This window comes from Rhinolophus ferrumequinum, chromosome 25, assembly GCF_004115265.2.
Source record: "Rhinolophus ferrumequinum isolate MPI-CBG mRhiFer1 chromosome 25, mRhiFer1_v1.p, whole genome shotgun sequence".
NCBI classification, from domain to species: Eukaryota; Metazoa; Chordata; class Mammalia; order Chiroptera; family Rhinolophidae; genus Rhinolophus; species Rhinolophus ferrumequinum.
In genome coordinates, this window is record NC_046308.1 from 18803157 (window position 1) to 18822121 (window position 18965).

General features: G+C 52.1%; 1 protein-coding gene across 5 annotated transcripts in view; it reads right to left on the minus strand.

The window, feature by feature from the left end:
• The window catches only part of AP1B1 (adaptor related protein complex 1 subunit beta 1), a 43934-nt gene that overhangs the window by 10760 nt on the left and 14209 nt on the right, over positions 1–18965 (minus strand). For all 5 annotated transcript variants that reach the window (XM_033097660.1, XM_033097659.1, XM_033097658.1 and 2 more), the window contains exons 2-12: positions 17497–17559; positions 14377–14482; positions 11797–11932; positions 10778–11023; positions 9387–9577; positions 8353–8574; positions 5890–6010; positions 5368–5463; positions 4263–4378; positions 3733–3898; positions 329–427 (exon numbers count right to left, since the gene is read on the minus strand). In XM_033097660.1, the coding sequence (XP_032953551.1) occupies positions 329–427; positions 3733–3898; positions 4263–4378; positions 5368–5463; positions 5890–6010; positions 8353–8574; positions 9387–9577; positions 10778–11023; positions 11797–11932; positions 14377–14482; positions 17497–17533 (1536 nt within the window). In that variant the 5' untranslated portion in view covers positions 17534–17559. The remainder of the gene's footprint in view (positions 1–328; positions 428–3732; positions 3899–4262; positions 4379–5367; positions 5464–5889; positions 6011–8352; positions 8575–9386; positions 9578–10777; positions 11024–11796; positions 11933–14376; positions 14483–17496; positions 17560–18965) is intronic.

An 18965-nucleotide genomic window follows, 5' to 3' on the forward strand; every position in this document is an offset into this window, starting at 1 on the left:
CCCAGATCCTCTACTCGAGCTCCCGTCTCCGTTCCCCACTCCCCTCCATGGGCAGTCTGCCCTCCCTGCCCTCATATAAACCCCTGGTTCTCACAGACCCCCCTCTCCTCTCTCATTTACAGTCTGTCTCCATTTTACCACCTGACCCCATTCCATCTTGATTTATTTATGGCCGAGCTCCCGGAGTAGGCCTTCTGGATCATGCTGGCGCCAAACCCACAGTAGTGGATTCTTAGGGGCCTGAACACCCAGGTCTGGCTCCTTGGCTGAAGGGCCCCTTGTGGAACAAGAGTTGTGCTGGGCACAGCGGGGAGGCTGGGGCACCCACCTGAGTGGCCAAGCTGAGGACCTGCTGCACCAGCTCCTGGGTCTCTGTCGGCTTCTTCAGAAAGAGTTTCACAATAGCTGTCAGCAGCTGCAGCTGGACCTGCGGGAAGACCGAGGTGACAAGGAAGAGCTTCAGGTGGGGATAGCAGGAAACCAAACGAGGGCCTCAAAGAGGGAAAAGAGCATTCCAAGGCCCCAGAAGTGGAGAACGGCTTTCCTAGTGGCCATGGAACACGGACTAAGGCCACAGGGGGTGTTGGTAGTGCTGAGTGGCCTAGACCTTGGCATTACCACTCAGGAAGGAGTTGGGCACTGTACCACTTGGCAACCCTACGCAGGCCAGGGGCTGCTGCCCAGCCTTTGGGTCCCAGAAACCTGTCAGGGCTCCGGGCCTCCCAGTGCCTCAAAGAGCTCACAGCTTAAAAAAGGCAACACGTGTAGCTGGTAAGCTTCTTAAAGGGACCACCGTCAACAAGTGGAGGTGGTGCCAGTGCGGCCCAGGGGACTGGGCCATCAGGGCCCACAGAGCCAGCCTGTCATTGAGGAGCTGCGCTTCTACCCGAGGGTGGGAACCCTCCCTGCCCAGGCCTCGCTCCGCCTCCACCTCTTACCTGCCTCCTGCTGCCCTCGGCTTGGCCAAAAACCTCCTTCCCCTCTGAACTCATGCCGACCCCAGCCCCCACAACGCTTCTGCAGCCTCCTGCACCGCAACCCCCCATCAATACCACAGCCCCCACTGGATTGGAAATGCTTTGCAGCCACTGGGCTGGCCTGTGGAGAGAGCCCCTTGAGGGCAGAGCATGTCTGTCACAGTTGTATCCCTGGTTATTCCTCAATCTAGTACTCAGTGTGTAGCAGGCACTTAAGGAAAACTTGCTGACTGAAGAGACATCTCTGAAAGAATAACCCTCTGCACACAGTCCTTCCTTAGCCGCATCTCATTTTTGCCAGTCCTGGGAAAAGAGGGCAGCCTGAGGCTCCTCAGCCAGGGCTGTGCCAGGGACAGGCCTGCAGCAAGAGGGCGGGAGTGGACCTGGCAGCACATCCTGGGCCTGTCCAGCAAGAGGGCACTTACAGAAACAAAGGGCTGAATTACCGGGTACACAGGTTGAAATGACAGCAGGAGGCAGGATGGAGGGGAGGCGGTCTCTTTCTGGGAATGGGTGATGCAGAGTCCTTGTGATGTGGTTACACATGAGCCAGTGGCAGAGGAGCAGTGGGCTATTTCCAAGGCAGGAGGCAGCCCAGGGACTGGCTTCTAGCCCTGGCTCTAGCCCGCTGGCTGTACGGCCTAGAGAAAGCCAGTTGGTGAGCGAGAGGTGTGGCCTACTTTGGGGGTTCTTGTGAGCTTTGAAAACGGCAATTTATGGCCGCTGACTTGGAGCTAGTTAGATCACACCTCATTTGGACTCTGGTTCTATCACTTCCCAGCTGGGTGATCCTGGACAAGTCATTTCACTTCTCTGAGTGTTTCCTCATCTATAAAATGGGTATAATACCTCACAGGGTTAATGGAAAACTCAATAAGACAACAAAGAATCTATTATGTGTTCTGCTCAATACACAACAGCTGTCATCACTGTCATCAATATCAGCACGGCCATCACACAGGGACTCTTTACCAAGTTCTTCCCAACCCAGGTCAGCGGGCTTCCTGGAGTCTTTCATCACTGTCTGGTCTGCTACTCTGTCTGTGACTCTGGCCATGAGCCCAGCTCCTCTCACCTCCCAACAGCCCTCCTGCAATGATGCTGCTGCCTCTGCCATCCACATAGGGGACATAGGCAGGCTGGGCTGACGTACCACCCTGCCAACACGAGTTCCCTGTCCCTCGGAGAGGTCTAGGAACCTAGGACAAGGAGGCTCAAAGAGAATCTGAAATAGGATTCCCAACTGCAAAGCACCAGACAAGAATTCTTATAAAAGCTCTGAACTGCGCTGGGAACCCAGGAGGCAAAAGGAGCAGGCCAGTTAATGAAAACACCGCCACACGGCTCCTGTTTGCTGCGCACTGGAGTGGACAGTTCACCCACATAACTCAATAAGCTTTGCGGGAGCCCTGTACCAGAGACCAGGAAAGGGGCGTAGTGAGTTGAGCTTGCTCCAGGCCACCCAACAGAGGAGAAGTCTGGATTTATTTCCCCACCCCAGGGAGCAATTAATAACAGCAGGGCCCTCAGATATATTTCCAAGGGAAAAATGCAAGGTGCTGAACAATTTGAATTTGTATAGCATGCTATCAGTAGTGTTTACAAATATTTGAGAGGGAAATATGTATGTAGTCAATCCTCGTTATTTCTACCGTCCATATTTACAAATGTGCCTACTTGCTAAAATTTACTTGTAACCCCAACATCAACGCTCGTGGCACTTTCGCGGTCATTCACAGACACGGGCAGAGCAGTGCGAAATCCGAGTTACCTGACACATACATTCCCAGCTGAGGTCAAAAGAGGCGACACTACCTTTTTATTCTCACATCAGAAACAAGTGTCCTTTTCAGTCTACTTAGTGCCACGTCTTTCACAGTTTGGTGCTTTTTGTGGGTGATTTCTCTGTTTAAAGTGGCCCCCAAGCATAGTGCTGAAGTGCTGCCTAGTGTTCCTAAGTGCAAGCAGCTGCAAGGAGCCGCATGGAGAGAATGCCTGTGTTAGGGCAACTTGGCTGAGGCGTGAGCTGCAGTGCTGTCAGCCCTGAGTTCATTGTTAACAAATCAATAATGTATATTAAACAAGGTGTGTTTAAATGGAAACACCAAGTAAAAAAAGGCTATGGACTGACCAGTAGACTAAAAATGTTGGGACCAGAGGCTCGTAGGAACCCAACTCTGTATTTCTCCTGGGAGCAATGGTTTCCTTGCTAATTCAGTGACTTTACAGAATGTAAGAACCTCAAATAACAAGAATCGACTGTGTATGTGTATGTTTACATGTACACAGAAATTTGTGCATACCTGCTGGTGTATTTTTAAACTCTATCTGGAAGTATTCCCAAGAAACCAATAAATAACACTGGTGACCTCTGGGAGAACTCGTAGCTGGGAAAGTGGTGGGAAAGATAATTTTCACTATATGTATCCTTTCATATCTTTTCAATTTTGAACCAAGTCAATGTATTATCTATGCCAAGAGAAATGCAAAAACAAAAGCAGAAAGCTCTGTCTGCCTTCAAGGCACACCATTGGACGCTGTCCTCACATGTCCCCCTCAAGTACAGTAGTGTGGGGGGAAAAGTGGCCACACCTGTCACCCATACATCACTTATCTGTCTGTCCACACCATGAGTGCCGTTTTAGGAGGGGCAAGGCCCTGCGGCCTGCTAGCTGAGGGGAGAATTTCAGAGCAGGATGGACCACAGTGGTGATGACGCACACCCTGGCCTGAGCCGGCCCCCTCGACAGCTCACCTGGGTGCTCTCATCGTGGAAGCCCTCCAGGAAACTCTCCAGCAGCTCATCGGCATTGTCAATCCGCTCGGCGTACTCGCCCACAATCCAGATCATGGCAGCCCGCGCCTCGGGCTCATCCAGGGAGTCCAGGTTCTCGCATAGTGTGGCAATCACGCTCTCATACCTGGGGACCAGCACACAGCTGACATGTGAGCACTGAAGGAGCCTGGGCAACTTGGGAGGCCCAGCAGGGGCCAGGAAAGACAGGCAGATGCCCAGAATGGAGAGGGTGGTGAGTAATGGGATTTGAGTTTTATCTGTTACAATTTAGTTCTTCTTTTGCTCTGTGGAGCAGAGGAGGGGAGGGGCAGCTCAGGAGCAGTAAGAAAAAACAAAGGGTTTCTTTTGAGAATGCTGTTTGTGGCAGAGAAGTAGGGAGAGAGGAAAGGCTCCTCCTTGCTTTTCCTCCCCACAGCCCCGCTTTTCCTCCCCACGGCCCCGACCCCAGCAGAGCCGCATCACCCACACTGGGAAGGGCGGGCACGTACTTGTTGGGGTACTTGCGGAAGATGTCCTTGATGACCACGATGGCTTCCTGAACCACGTAGTTGACCTTGGTCTGGATGAGATCCAGCAGCGTGCTCACACAGCGCTCTGCAGATTGCTGTGGGGAGAGGAGATGGCAGACAGGGCCCCTGCACCCACCTCTGACAGCACCCTGTGGACTGTGCCTTGGCCAAGGGCTCAGTCACACCTTCCTTGTCACAGCAGGAGAACACAACACTGTCCCCAGATAACAGGGGAGAATGAGTACAAAATGATGGCCCTGGGATGGCAGGGACAGAGGCAGATAGAATTAGACTGAGGAGGAGGCCAGTGGAGCTTCTGCGAGTGGGGAGTCCTCAGAGCTCCTCCAGGCCGAGCCCTGAGGGCAGCATGACGCTACCTCACTTCTACTTATTTCCCCAAATGGTCTCCCATGACCAAAACTTAGAAAAGCTCTGCGTAGACACTCTCCACCCCCCAATTCCAACATGCTGCGCTAATGCCCTTGTAGGAGAAATTTCTCAGGATGCCATCACAGGTGCCAGGGGAAAATGTCCCAAGACGCTGTGCTGACCAGCTGTCCCAGGATTCTCTAGCCCCCAGTGGACCCATTTAAGGAAATTCAACTCAGTGGTCAAGGAACATCTCCATAGGAAGAGAACGGGAGGGAAGAAACGCCAGGACACAGGGGTGTGGCTAGTCCTCGGGAGCTGGAGCAGGAAGCTCATGGACAGCTGAATCACAACACTTGCCAGAACGTGTGACAGGCAGGGCCCCTGCCCCAAAGCTCCATGAAGTGAAAGCTAAGTCTACCAGGGGAACCACCAGCTGGGGCTGCCCCGTCCTCTCAGCTAATGCTTCAGGAGAACCTGTGATTATCATAGGTTCATTTCATCTGCAACAACTCGAAGGCTTAACGGAGATTACAGAGTAAGAAGGAGCCCAACCAAATCTGCACAATGGGTGCCTTGGGGGCTCTGGTGATGACCCCCAGGCATTCCCGGACCATGAGCAGATGGCAGACTCTGTTACCATCAGACTGGTTTCCTGGTTTCAGCTTTCTTCCCCTCCCGCTCCCCAGGTGAGGACAGAGTCCCAGAGCCTTACCTCCACCTTGATGGCGCAGCGGCCAATGGCTCGCACAGCCTTCCGTACAAAGTCCACGTCCACCTCTGTTGCGTACTCTTTAAGCTCTGCCAAGACCTGTGGCCAGAGAAGATGGGGTTGAAGGGATCTGGTGGGGTAACCTCCTGGAACACCCGAGCAGTGGGGATGCACAGACTCCTAGAAAAACAGGATTCTGCCTCTTGCTAGAGGTAGAAGGCCTAAGGGAGACAACTGTCAGGTGCCCCAAGGGGACAGCAGGGAAGGACTAGTGGGCAGCGCTGGACAACCCTGTTTAGGTTGATCGAGCTAACATAGCCACATAACCAACACTTTTCAATGGATGGGTAAGTAATAACAGAGAGACCAGATTCTTTATCACTTAACGCTTGTTACGTTCTTGCTTACAGAGTCTGTGCCCCATGCTAAGTATACTCCGTGAGATGAAATGTTAACAGTGAGGGTGGCAGCCTGCCCAGAGGCCCACCCCAAGGCCCGTGCCCCTGGCCACTGCCTCCTGCTGACCTGGGCAATGTTGGCCTGGGAGGCCAGGCGAATCATGATGTCCAGCTTCTCCAGCTTCACATAGATGGGGTCGTTGTACTTCACGAAGAAGACCTTCATCTCGTGCTTGAGGATCTCAGGCCTGGTGGTAGGGCAGGGTTGCCCAAAGAGCAAAAAGCAAGTCATCAGCCCTGTGAGAAAACACCTTCCACATTTGCTGGGGCACTTCTGGGGTCTGAGGTGGAGGCTGACTCCCGTGAAGGCTGTCACCACCATGGCTGCCCACTCCTGGGCAGGAGGCCCACTGACTGGCCATTGTGTGTCTAACCACATCCCAGGAAGGGAAGAGGGAACATTAGCCAGAGGTTTCCCATTAGAGAGGCAGCAGGCAGCAGGCGACAGGCTTGGCCTTGGTTCCAATCCCAGCGTGTGACTGAGGTCCCTACTTCCTCACCCATGCAATGGGCATGACACTGAGCCAGAAAGCATCACCACTGCAAGCCTGAGTCTCTAGTCTTAGAAAGGCCTGGAGTCTGGGGACTCAGCTTTCGGGAGTCGTCTCACCCTTCCCTAAATGATAAAGGTGGTTAACTGCGCCTAGACTGTAGAAACAACACGGTCTATGCTAAACACTGGCTTTTTGGTGGGTGCCAGGCAGAGGGTGCCCACATGAGTATCAAATAGGCACTCCCAGGCAGAGTTACACATTCTATTGCTGAGGGAGGAGTGTGCTCTGTGTGACTCCCACGCCCATGGATGGGAGCCGGCACGTGGATTCCCCCAGGCTCCACCTGCGTCATCATCCTTCCTTAGGATTCAGCTGGGTATCCTCACTACTTTTGATAATAAATCTTAGCTGTGAGGACAATACATGCTGACTCCCATGAGTCCTAGGGAGCCAATGAATGTGGGGTGGTCCTGGGGACATGAAGGGGCTGTTGTAAATTACACATGACGCATCTAGCATGATCAGTGCCTGCCTCAGAGAAGGCGCTGGCCACACAGGAGCCATCAGCAGTGGCACTACTCCTTCTTCAACTGGCACCACCCACATCATTTTTCTTAGATGAGGAAAGCTAAGAGGGGGAGAGGCTTGTACCAGGTCACACATCTAGTGCAAATAAGGATGGGAGGCAAGATGAGGGTCAACACCCCAACTCCTACTCCGATGCCCTTTCCAGAACAGAGAGGAGGAAGGAAAAGGAATGAGGACAGACGGTGAAGAAGGGAGAAGACACAGCCGAGAGAAAGGAGGGATCCTGGGTTCTCTGTGCTGCTGTGCAAGCTGCAGAGAGGTCCTGACAAGACAAGGAGCCTCCGTCGTGCCTATGGGGGAGGTAGGATCCTGAGCTGGGGGGGCAGCAGCAAGAAGTGATTTCTGCAATCAGGATGTGGCAAAAGCTGCCCAAGCACATGTCAGGACTGGGCCAGGTGGTACCTTGGCAACACAGTCGACTTCTTAAGAGATTTGCCATGTTAAATATAGCCCCGGGAGCCCGTCACGATCCACGTCACTACACCTTACTAATCCTGCCCTGCAGCTGCGAATCCCTGTGCCACTCCTTTGTCTAGGCACTCAGAGAGCTTTCCCATATTTAATTCCAAACCTTCACAAATGTCCTCCTTCCACTGATCTCTCTGGGCCCCCAAGAGTGTCCTAAGAACCAGACTGCTGTTACGATGACAAGGAGCATCTTCCAAGAGAGAATGTCCACGAGGCCCTTTTCTCTGTGCAGCCCCGTTCCCACCAACGGGGCTGCTGGAACTCACTGGTGCTGGTGAGTTCACTGCTAACCAAGCTAGTTGACCAAAAAGGCCGGGAGCACTTGAGTCCAGCTCCATTCTGCAAAGCTGCTGGGCTCTGTCACTGGATGATTCCAGAGAACGCCTCCTGCTTTGGGTCCCTTGGACCTGCACTGCAAACTGCTTTTCAGCCCACCCCCCCAGGGCAGTAGGCTCCGTCCCTTAGGAGCAGTGGCTCACTGCCGTAATCGTTCCCCTGGGGAGGACGGCACCTGGCTGGGCAGCATTCAGAGCCACTCTGACGTACCACCCCGGCCCCCAGGCTGACGCACAGTCCACAGCGTCTCCAACCTTAGGGAACTGGACCAGAGCTACGGACTCTGTCCCCAGGGAAAACGCATGCACACAGACAAAATCTTATAAGCCATTCCTGGAGAGCTCTGGATTGTGGAGCCATCCACTATCTGTGGTGAAGAAGCTCCATGCTCGCTTTTACCTGATTCGCTACCTGGTTAGGCTAAACCAGGGCTTCGCCACCTCAGCAGTACTGACATTTTGGACGAACAGTTCTCTGTGGGGGGCTGTCCTGCGACTGTAGGACGTTACGCAGTATCCCACTAGATGCCAGCAGCACCCCCAGATGTTACAACCCAAACTGTCTGCAGACATTGCTAAGTGTCCCCTGGGGGACAAAACTATCCTTGGCTAAGAAGCCCTAGATGAAGCTGAGACTTCCGGTACCTTTTCTGCACGATGAGGTTGATGTTCCGCAGTGCCACGTACTGCAGCTCGGGCTCGGCCGACAGCAGCGTGACGAGCGGTGGGGCCAGCTTCTTGAGCAGCGTGCCGTAGTAGTCCAGGTCCTTGGACAGCATCTCCATGAACTTCATGAGCACCTTCACAGCAGACAGCACCACCGCGGAGTTGGCGTGGGAGAGCCTGGGCGTGACCCGCTCACAGATGCTGGAGGCCGTTCCCAGGGGGCGAAGAGGAGACAGACAAGGGGAAACACCTGTTTTTAGTTATCAAGACAGCACGTCTTCTGTATGTGGGAGACCTTCTTTCTGGTTCTACAGCCTGCAAACTGACCCCAAGAGGTGAGAAAATCCCTCTGAAGCTCAGTTTCTGCGTCTAGAAAATGGAGATAATGATGCCAACCGCACAGGGTTGCTGGGGCTTAAATGAGACAATGCATGGAAAGCACCAGCAGTGCCTGGCATGTAGGAAACACGTGATACATGGCAGCCCCTTCCCTTCCTTCGCTGCGACCGTGTTCAAAGGGGTAGCGATAGCTATCGTGTTGGTTAGGACTGTCAGGGAAGTCCCAGCTGGGTGACCTGCACGGTTTCCTCTGCTTCTCTGAGCTGGAGTTTCCTTTCCTGTGAAATGGGGACAATGAGGAAACCATCTTCACAGAGTTGCTTTAAAGGTGAGCACGTGCCTGGGAAGCACCCGCAGAGCGCCAGGCACCCACCCAGTGCGACTTCCACGAAAGGAGGCGCTGACGCTGTCCACCTCCTCCCTCAGCCTGAGGGGACCGGGGTCTCTGCTAGCTCCCACGTCAGGCCCTGGCTTCCGTCTCTGCCCACAGGGAGCAGTGAGCTGACTGCCTGAAGCAACAGCATCCACAGCCTGGCTCTGGCCTCCCCTGAGGTGTGTCTGAGGATGGTCTGAGGGACAAGGGCCTGGGAAGGAGCCCACTGGAGGCCTGAGGCCCAGCTCGTGGTTAGAGACCCCCTGAAGCCAGCTCTGCAAGCAAGGGGCAGCGTGCTCACCTCTGGGCCTCCCGGTCGTCCTTGGGCGTGTAGTTGGCCAGGCAGTCCAGGATGAAGATCTGGCCCCATTCGGTACACTCATTCAGGGCTGTCAGTAGCTTGTTAATGGACTGAGGGTTCAGGTCGAGGAGGTTGCTGCTGGGGTGAGACTCGGCGATCTCAGAGAGGGCAGCTACTGCGTTTGCCACCACCTGGTTGAGAGGGTGGAAGGGGCAGAGGCTGGGGGCACTGCTCACAGGCCAGAGGGCAGTGGGGCTAATGATGCTGGCTGGTCAGAAGTTGAATATCCTGAAAAAAATATGACCCGATGGGCAGGGTCTGGAGCACAGAAACCCACTCTAAGCACTCACCCTACTGACTCCTCTGTAAACTGGAACTAAGGAAGTGGACCTGCCATTAAAGAAAAAGAGGGGAAAGATCTAGCTCCAGGTGCCCGGCAACAGAAAGCATTACCAGCTACCTAAGACACAGCCCCACCTACCAGTTACAACAGCTCACTTCAGGGGCTGTCAACAGTGCTTCTGAGAGCTAGAAGATTCCTGCAGAGCCCCTTGGGGTTGCTGGGAACAGATGGGGGCTGGAGTACAGAGGGGCTTGCAGGTGAAGCTCTAGGCTCTCAACCCATTTCCACCAGAGCGGCTGTTTTTATGCGTGCTCTGCGTGGTTTTCAACTTTTCCCTATGCTGGTGCTCCCATAGCCATCCCCATACCGGCCATTCTGCACCTGTGTGTGGTCAGTATTTCCGTAGGATGTATTCCCTGGGATGACTGGACCCAGGGGTTTGTGCATTTCATTTGAAACAGGGCTAGCCGGTCTGTCCTCCAAACTGCTATGTGTGAGGAGACAAGTTCCCCTCCCAGCTACAACCTGGTGCCCTGTCCTCCAGCCTGTGCTACTTCCAGGGGATCTCTAAACCCTGCAAAGATGTGGGGAAAGGGAAAAGCACCTCACATTCAGAGCTCAGCGACGGTCTTGGTGAGAAGACAGTGATAATGACAGGGAACGGAAGGAGGGCCTTAGTTTTGGTTGCACCCCTGCTGTGTGCCAGGCCATACTAGGCATACTGCCTTCACAGCTTAAACCTCACAGCGCTCTTTCCAACCACGTAGGATTAGATCCATCTTACAGATGAAGAAAAAAGGACTCTGAAGGTTAGGCATCTTGCCCAAAGTCACACAGCTTGTTAGAGAGGCCGCAAAGAAGAGAATCCAGGTCCAGCTCCCCCCAAAGGTGGTGCCTGAACCACTGCAGACACGAGAACCATTAGCCCACCCAGCCAGGCTCTGGCTTCCAGGAGCTGGGGACTATCTGGTGGAGGAGGGTGAAGCCACGGTCTTCCCAAGTAACCCATGAGGTGGTAGAGGTGGCACGGTGGATGGCAGCAGCTTACCATGGGGTTAGAATCGGAGATGAGATCTTTAAGGGTGTCCAAGAAGCCCTGGTCCTCTACCAGCTGGGCGTTGATGTCATGGAGCTTGGCCACGCATACGGCTGCCGTCTTGCGCACATATGGGTCCTCATCCTTCAGGCACTTCCGGAGTGGCTCACACAGGTACTCTGTGATCTTGTCAACACGGATGCAGCCCATGGTCCGCACAGCCAGGGCCCGGATCAGGGGGTTGGGGTCCTCACAGTCCTGAGGGGAACCAGCCATTGAACAGGGCCAGGGGTGGGCTGAGCAACATCAGACGGCTGCTGTGGGAATCTCCCAAATGCGGCCAACAGCATCAGAAGTACCATGTATGGGCACCTAGCATATGCCAGACACTGTGCTGGGCCTTCGGGCTTGGTCGTCTCTGATCCTCACAGCAGACATACGATACCCTTCCTATTTTACAGGTGAGGAAGCTGAGGCTCTCAGAAAGGCTGGGAGCTCACCCAGTCACAGAGTGGAGCTGAGTCAACCCACATCCATGCAGCACCACAACCCTGAATCTTTCCATTGGGCCACAGAACCCCTCCTCTGCCCATATCTGAGCACAAACAGGGGTCGGGAGCTAAGGTTCTAAAGGTGCACAGAGCTGACAATTCTAGTCTCCATTTGTTCCTCAATCTGGAGGACAGAAAATGCAGAGAGAAGCAAAGTCTAGAAGGGGAACACAGAAGCTCTCAGACACTTGCTGAATCCTGCCCTGGCAAAGGATGCAGGCAATGGCTGACCCCAGGGGAACTCAGCGAACAACAGGGCTTGTGTGACTTCACATGGAATGAGTTAGCAGGGTCTATAGCATCTGATTTTTTGGAAAGCGGGAGGAAGATGAAGCCCTCTTGGAAGATGAAGCCCTCAGGCTGGGAGTAAGAAGGCCTGGAAAGGAGCCTGAGTGTTTCTACCCAGAGCCATAGTGCTTCACCCCAGGAGATCGAGGGGGAGATGGAGCAGTGAGCTCCTCCCACCAAGCTCCTACTCACCTTCACAAAAGTGTTGACGGCCATGATGGCCATGTCGGGCTGGCTCTTGGCATAGTTCATCAAGTACAGGTACACCAGCTTCTTCAGTTCCAGGTTGTCCGTCTGCATACAGTTTACGACGTCGGGGAAGAGGGCACTAGAAGGTCAAAATGGCATCAGTGTGAGGAAGGTCAAAGAAAGAGGAAGATTTTTCAGGCAGCTAATGGGGCGGGGAGAAGTGTAGGGAGACAGTGGATAGGCGGGAAGGAGAAAGATAACAGGACTTACCAGTAAAAGGTAGGGCATCAGCTATGCTCTGTTACCATGGTAGAAATGGAATTCCAAAGGGTGATTTTAAAAGCAAAGAGGGTCCTGTTCTTTTCCCAGGGTTCAAACATGAGCTCTGGAGCCCATGAGACCTGGCTCAAACCCAGCTCTGACTCTTGTTACTGTATGAAGTTGGGAAAATTCCTTCATCTCCCCCGTCAGCCCACGAGTCTGTTCCTCATTTGCAAGAAAGGTGCAACAAAACCCCATTTCACAGGACCCCTGTGTAATTAAAGAAGACAATATACTTGACATCTGGGAGGTGCTAAATAAATGAAAATGACTGTTTTTCCTTCCCTAATACTCAATGTGGCCCTTATATTGGGCTGTTGGTTCTGGAGGGTTGTAGGGAAGCAGGGAAGAACTATGCTGCTTTCACCACAAAGACCAGCTCAGACGCCCCCTAAAATTCAGCCCAGCGTGTACAGAGCATGTGCTATATGCCAGGCTTGCCACTACAGGCTGTATGTATGTACCTGATCTCATTTAAAAGCCCCAAGAAGCCAGGGGATCATCCCCATTTTATAGAAGATAATATGAGGCTCCTAAATGTCAAATAAGCTGCCTGAAGAGCCAGGTCTGACTCCAAAGCCCACGCTCAGGATGGCTGTTGTTCTGGGTGGAACCGTCCCCAACGTGGTACCGACAGTCCCTGAGTCACAGGCCCCTTGAGATGAGAAATATGGCTAGACATCAATTTTCTGTCTCTGGAATCCTCCCCTCCCCTCTCCAGTCTTGTGATTTTATGGGTAAGAACACGGTAACAGAGACTTAAGAGGTCAAAAGGAACTTCCTGAGCCTCAACAGGTAGGAGACCAGTCAGTGCTAAAAGTGACAGATCACCTTGGAAGATGAAAGATGACACGCGAGGAAGAAAGTGGGGGTGGGGTGGGGTGAGGGGTGCGGGGGAGAGGAGGCACAGCTGATGAGCCCAGCTTGCTCTTTTGGGCCGTCACATCAGCACAACAAGTTCATGTGAGATGGAAGAACAAAGAGGCTTCCTCTGTGAGGAGGTGACAGTGGTGTCCTACTTGAAGGAGAATTGCTTTGTCCCAGAAGGAACCTGACTTGGAAGGCGGCCCTGTTTTCTGGCAGACGCCTGATCCCTTTGCCACTCTGTCTTCAGCAGGTCCCTCTCCTGCGTTGCTGTCAGGATCCTTGCTCCCCGAGGGTGGCAATGGGACAGGGCAGTCCACGGAGAAGCCTGGAGCAGTGGGATCCTGCTGTGGGACCCGGATGAGGAGCTGCCCCACATCAGCACCCAGGCCTAGGAAGCAGGTGCTGGGCACCAGAAGGGCACAGAGGAGAGAGAACAGGCAAAAGCCACCTGGATTTGGATTTCAGAAGAGCTGGGCATGAGTCCTAGTTCTGCCATTAACCATGTGACTATTGGGGAGTCATTGTACTCCTTCTTTATTTGGTTTCTTTCTAAGTAAAAACATCATTACCTACCATACAGGAATTGTAAGGAACTGCTGAGAAAACATCTGAAACTGTTCTGCAGATTCTCAAACACTGTGCAAGTGTTAGGTTGTTGTAAAATCCACTCCCTGCTCTTGGGGACTTTACAATGTGGTGGGCAAGTAAACACAAATACACACACGAGGAGAATAGTCTAGAATTAGTACCAGGTGATAGGAACATAGAGCAAATGCTGTGTGTTCAAGGCAGTGGGCTGGGATGCTGAAGGGACGCAGCAGGAGACCTTGGGTGGGTTTTCAAAATGGAAAGAAAAGCTGCGTAAATGAAAAAGGGGAAAGGGACATTCAGGAAGGAGAAAAGCATGAGCAAAGATGGGGCAGCAATTCTACACGTGATCTGCCCCAGCAATCAGATGCAAACCAGAGGCTGTCAATTAGTGTTAAGCTGGACAAATCCAATATGCAGGTATGTTTTCCGTGCACAGTGTTCATTTCGTTAATACCATCTGGTAATCTAAAATAGGGAGATTGAAAATGAAAAATCCAACTTCTCATTCTTTTTAAAAAACCAGAAGACCTGGCCATACTGGGTTCATTTTCCCCAACTGGCAGCGATCCTCTGAAGTTTCTGACAGGGTTCACGCCATGTCCACTTCCCCACGTATGGCCTTTTTGACCTAGTTCACTTCACTCACTCCATTGCTGCCTGACCCCATTCGCATTTGAGCTCGTGCCCCTTATGCAAATTAAGCCTTCTGGTTGGAAAGGAAGTTTGTGAGGGAGCTAGATAAAGGGAGACCTGGGTGCCTAGAGAGACCCTAAAGGAGATGCCACGCGGCCTCCTCCTGCACACCTGACATCTTTGCCCACGGTCATCGATGCAATTACTTTCTTCACCGCCTCCTTCTTCTTCTCCTTCTTGTCACTGTTGAGCTCTGCCTTCAGCTCGAAGATCTCCCCTAAAAAAGGAGACAGGCAAAAAAGGAGTGGTCTATCCCCACCCTGCCAGAGGGAGATTCCCAGTCCCCAACTTCCCCCAGAGTGGGAGGGAAGCAGGTAAGACACTCCATGCTGCCAGCTGAGGGCAGCTTTAAGCCCCCAGTCTCGCGTGGAACAGGCAGCAGAGAGAAACAACTGCTAGGAGAGGAACTATCAAGATGAAAGCTTGGAGGTCACACTGTATTGAAGAACCGTGGAAGCTACAGATGTTCTGAGAGAGACGAAAAGCAAGAAGGCAGGTCCTGCTCAGACAGATGGCTGAAAACACACAGAGGGAAGCAAAGTCGTCCTCAGCCACCCTTACCCAAAGCCCTCAGGGCGGTGTGTGATGGAATCTGGGGACTTAAGGTCTGAGGGGAGGGGTGGGATTTGCTCAATTCCCACACTTGGCTTTTCCTGTTTTCCTAGAACTTCTAGTTAAAACAGCTCACTCAGGGTTTCACTTCCTGAGACACAAGTGGTTGCTCAGCTCTGAAAATGGGAATTCAGTTGCCCCACGACGGATCTAGCATGTAATCAACTGTTTTTAAGAATGTGATCTGGAAAAAGAAAATGAGGAAGTAGGGTTGTCTGGGACCCTGCGGTAAAGAGATAGTCAGGACCCTGATGAACCTAGAAAAAGGTTAAGAGGGCAGACTTTGGAGGGACAGGCCTCCCACCCTCAGAACGGCAGCCGCCAGCCTTTCCTGAGCTTTCTCTAAGCCAAGTACCCCTCTAACTTATTCCCACGCTTTCTGTCATTTCATCCTCACAATTCTGCATTTCGCCCCCTCTCCCTGCCATTTTATAGATGAGCAAATGGAGGCTGCAAAGAGTTCAGTAACTTGCCCAAGTAACATAGCTGGTAGGAAGTCGGCCAAGACTCAAACCCAGGTCTGCCAGCTCCAAAGCCTGTATGCTCAGGCTGACCCAGGACACACACTTTACTTCTCTGGACCTATTTCCTCATCTGTACTCTCGACCTTGACCGGGGCACTGGATTTTCCTATTTAACACTCAGATGTGAGCCTCTCATTTCAGTGCTGGCACTCAGTGGCCTGCATTAAGGGTGGCATTAAGGGTGGCTGTTATTAATTTACCATGAGACCTGCTGCCTTAGTGATCTCTTTTGTAGAGTAAGAGTCCTAGGCTTCCCTCCCAAGTCACTTGGGGTGGGGGTAAAGCTGACTGTCACGTGGGCGTAAGTGCTCAGGAAGTTCTAGACAGATTTACAGTGAGAAAAAGAAAACTAGCCAGGTTTTTATCATGACTGAACAATGTGGTGTTCAGCAAAGAACTCCAAACAAGGTTAATTAAGAATACACAGCACTGTCCGGGGCAAGGCCACAGTGAAGATATTGCTCAACAGAGCCAAGAGGAATCTGTAGACCTTGAAGTTCAAATTCATGGCTCTGCTGGGCTGACGGAACCCGTGCTTTTCTCCGAGAGACAGAGAGGGCCATGTCTCTCAGCTATAGAGTCCAACGGACAACGATGGCTTTGAGCCTGGGCCCCACTGCAGGGCTGCCCCTGTTTTGCTGGCAGCCTTTGGCTGGTTACAGTACAACTGGCCGCCAATTGATGGATCTAGGCCTGAGTCCCCTTGGCCCCCAGAAGGCTGGTGAGGTGAACCTGGGATCTGCCTGCATCTGAACGTCTCCCCTTCTCAGTCCCACACAAGGCATCTGACTCTCCTACCCCACTGCCTCCCCGCTAACTGCCGCAGGTACCACCATCTGCATCTCGCATCAGAGCTGTGGTACTAGCCTCCCGGCCTCCCTCAGCTTCACCCCCTTCACTTCTTTTTAGAATCTGCCTTGGACCTGCCCTTGCTTAAAACCGTCACTGATGTCAGATTTGGACCTAGGCATCTCTCTACAGACATTCCCCTCAAAAGAAAACACAAGGAACCCCAGCACTGCCCCCCAATACACTCAGCACTAAGCTCATCCCCTCCGGCCTGGCTCCCAGGCCCTGATCCCCACACCTCTCCAACCTTCCTTCCATCACACTCTTGAATAACTTGTGCTGAAGTGCTTTCCTCTCCCCGAATGTACCAAGGGCACTCGCTCTGCTCCCTTCTGCAGCCCCACCCCCTTTATCTAGCCAGGTCCACCCAGGCCTCTCCCACAGCCTCCTGCATGTCCCTTATCACGGCACCCACTGCCTCTCGGAGTGATTGCTACTTAATAAACTGTCTTCTCTGCTCAACCACTAGCAAAGCCAATTTAGAGACTGTCTCCTCCACTGTACATGGAAGGTACTCAATAGAACTGGCTGGACCAATAAATGAAATGCCTGAGAAGGGGCCGCTGACCCAACGACGACTCTTTGAATCCGGTTAGCAGGCGTGTGCCATTCTCACTTGGAAGGAAGCAGGGAGGAAGGAAGGGCCAGTCAGAAGATGCTTACAGCGTCAAAGCGTATCTGCCAGCTGCTACAACAGCCTCCATTTCCCGAAAAGCGGAAACAACCACAATATGCAACAATAGAAGATGAGCTTAGCAAATTTCAGTGCGGCGACTCAGTAAACTACTACTCAGTGGTCAGAACTGTGGGGAAATGTTTATGATAATGTCAAATGAAAAACAGAATATAAACGCTGACTTCAGCGACATCAAGCATGCGCCCTCGGATAAGGACTAGACACACATTATCGTTGTGGGGCCGCAGATAGCGCTCTGTACCCTCTGCCTCCGGGAAAAACACATCATAGCTAACAGTTTTAAGCCATGGGGAACAAAAGGGCTCTTTTTCTGTACTTGGAGCTAACGCTCTTCCCTTCTAGAGTTCTAAAAGAAGCAGTCAATTTCTTACACCATCAACAGCTGTTTTCTGGAGCCACAGGGTTAAAGATGCTCTGGGTGATTCCCACAACTCCTTCTAGGCCCCGGGTCCCCTCCCCGTCCCCCCCCCCCCCCCCCCGGGAGGAGCAAGCAGAAGGGGTGGGCAGGGAAAAAGTAGGACAAGACCCCACAATGAAACAAAACAGTACCTTTCTTGGTCGTGGTGAAATATTTTGAGTCAGTCATTTTGGTCCTTTATCTGTGGCCAGACTCTGCAAGACAGAAAAGAGGGGTGACTTTCCGTTGTGTTCCGTTCCATTTTCAGTGATGGAGCACAGGAGGCGGCGAGAAGGATCCAGCACACATGCGGTACGGGAAGATAGCTTCTTATCTCTCTACTGGGCAAATGAACTAGTAGATAAATGGCTGATCAAATCTTGGAAGGCAATTCTGAAGGATCTATCAAATTTTTGAATGGGGCATATCCTTTGACCTAACAATTGTACTTCTAGGAATCTCGCCCACAGAACTATCGCACAGGGTGTAAAGGTTTTACTGCAGCGCTGTCTGTAACAATGCACCATGGAAATAACTTCAATGCCCATCCATAAGGGAGCGGCTCCATACTTTGGAAGAGTTCACAGATTCGAAAGCACCTCCCCGTCACGGTGACAGCAGCCCCTCGTGACCACTCTGCTCAGTCCTGGTCTAAGGGCTCACACAGGTGAACTCATTAGAGCCTCATCACAGCCTCACGCGGGTACTGACATTGCCCTACAAAGTCAAATGAGCTTGGAAAATGTCAAGTTTAAATGTCACGCTATGGAGATTCATTCTCCCCTCAGCTTTTCCAGCTTCTCTAACAGTGATATGCATTACTCATCTCTAGAGACGGCTAGCATCCATATGCTGCAGACCCTACAGTGTTCCCCAAATCTAACTGGACAGTGTTCTAAGCACCTCTCAGACATCTCCTAGAGTAAAACAGTGTGAAGTGCTCTTCTAAGGCAATAGACAAAGAAAGTACCCGGGGGCTTGTTGAATGAGAATTCATTCAACAAGCATTTATTGGCACCTACTGTGTAACCTCAATAGTTCCTCTTGGTCAACAGATGAAAGATAAAAGAAGCTATGTAGGAGCCAAGTGCCCTGGATACATGGCAGAGACTTCTGGGATTGTTCTAACATTTATTAAGAAGCTATTATTGACTGAGCCCCTCTCAAGGCCAGGGGTTTTACACACATTCTCATTTAATCTTACCAATAAGGTAACTGCTTTTAACCCCATTTTTACAGATGAGGAAACTAAGGCCCTGGTAGGTTAAGTAACTTGCCTAAGACCACATGGCTTGTAAGTGGCTGGACTAGGAGACCATTTCAGGTCTGAGCCCAGTACCTGTACTCTATTAATGAAGGAAATCTGCTTCCCCCTTCTGAGAGGGAAGACAGAACCTGGCAGTGGCTAAGGACTCAGTCCAAAAAACCTCGAGACTTTCAAGTGTAATCTTCCAGTCTTATCTGTAGTTTCACATGGTAAGAAAACTACAGAACCCCCAAAACAGACATTTAGTTGGAGAAAAGTCACTCGCTTTGTCCCTTCTGCTGCCTCTATGGAAGAGACGCAAACATGTAACCCGTGAACATCTTCCTTCAATTCATTACTCTGTGGGGGAGAGAT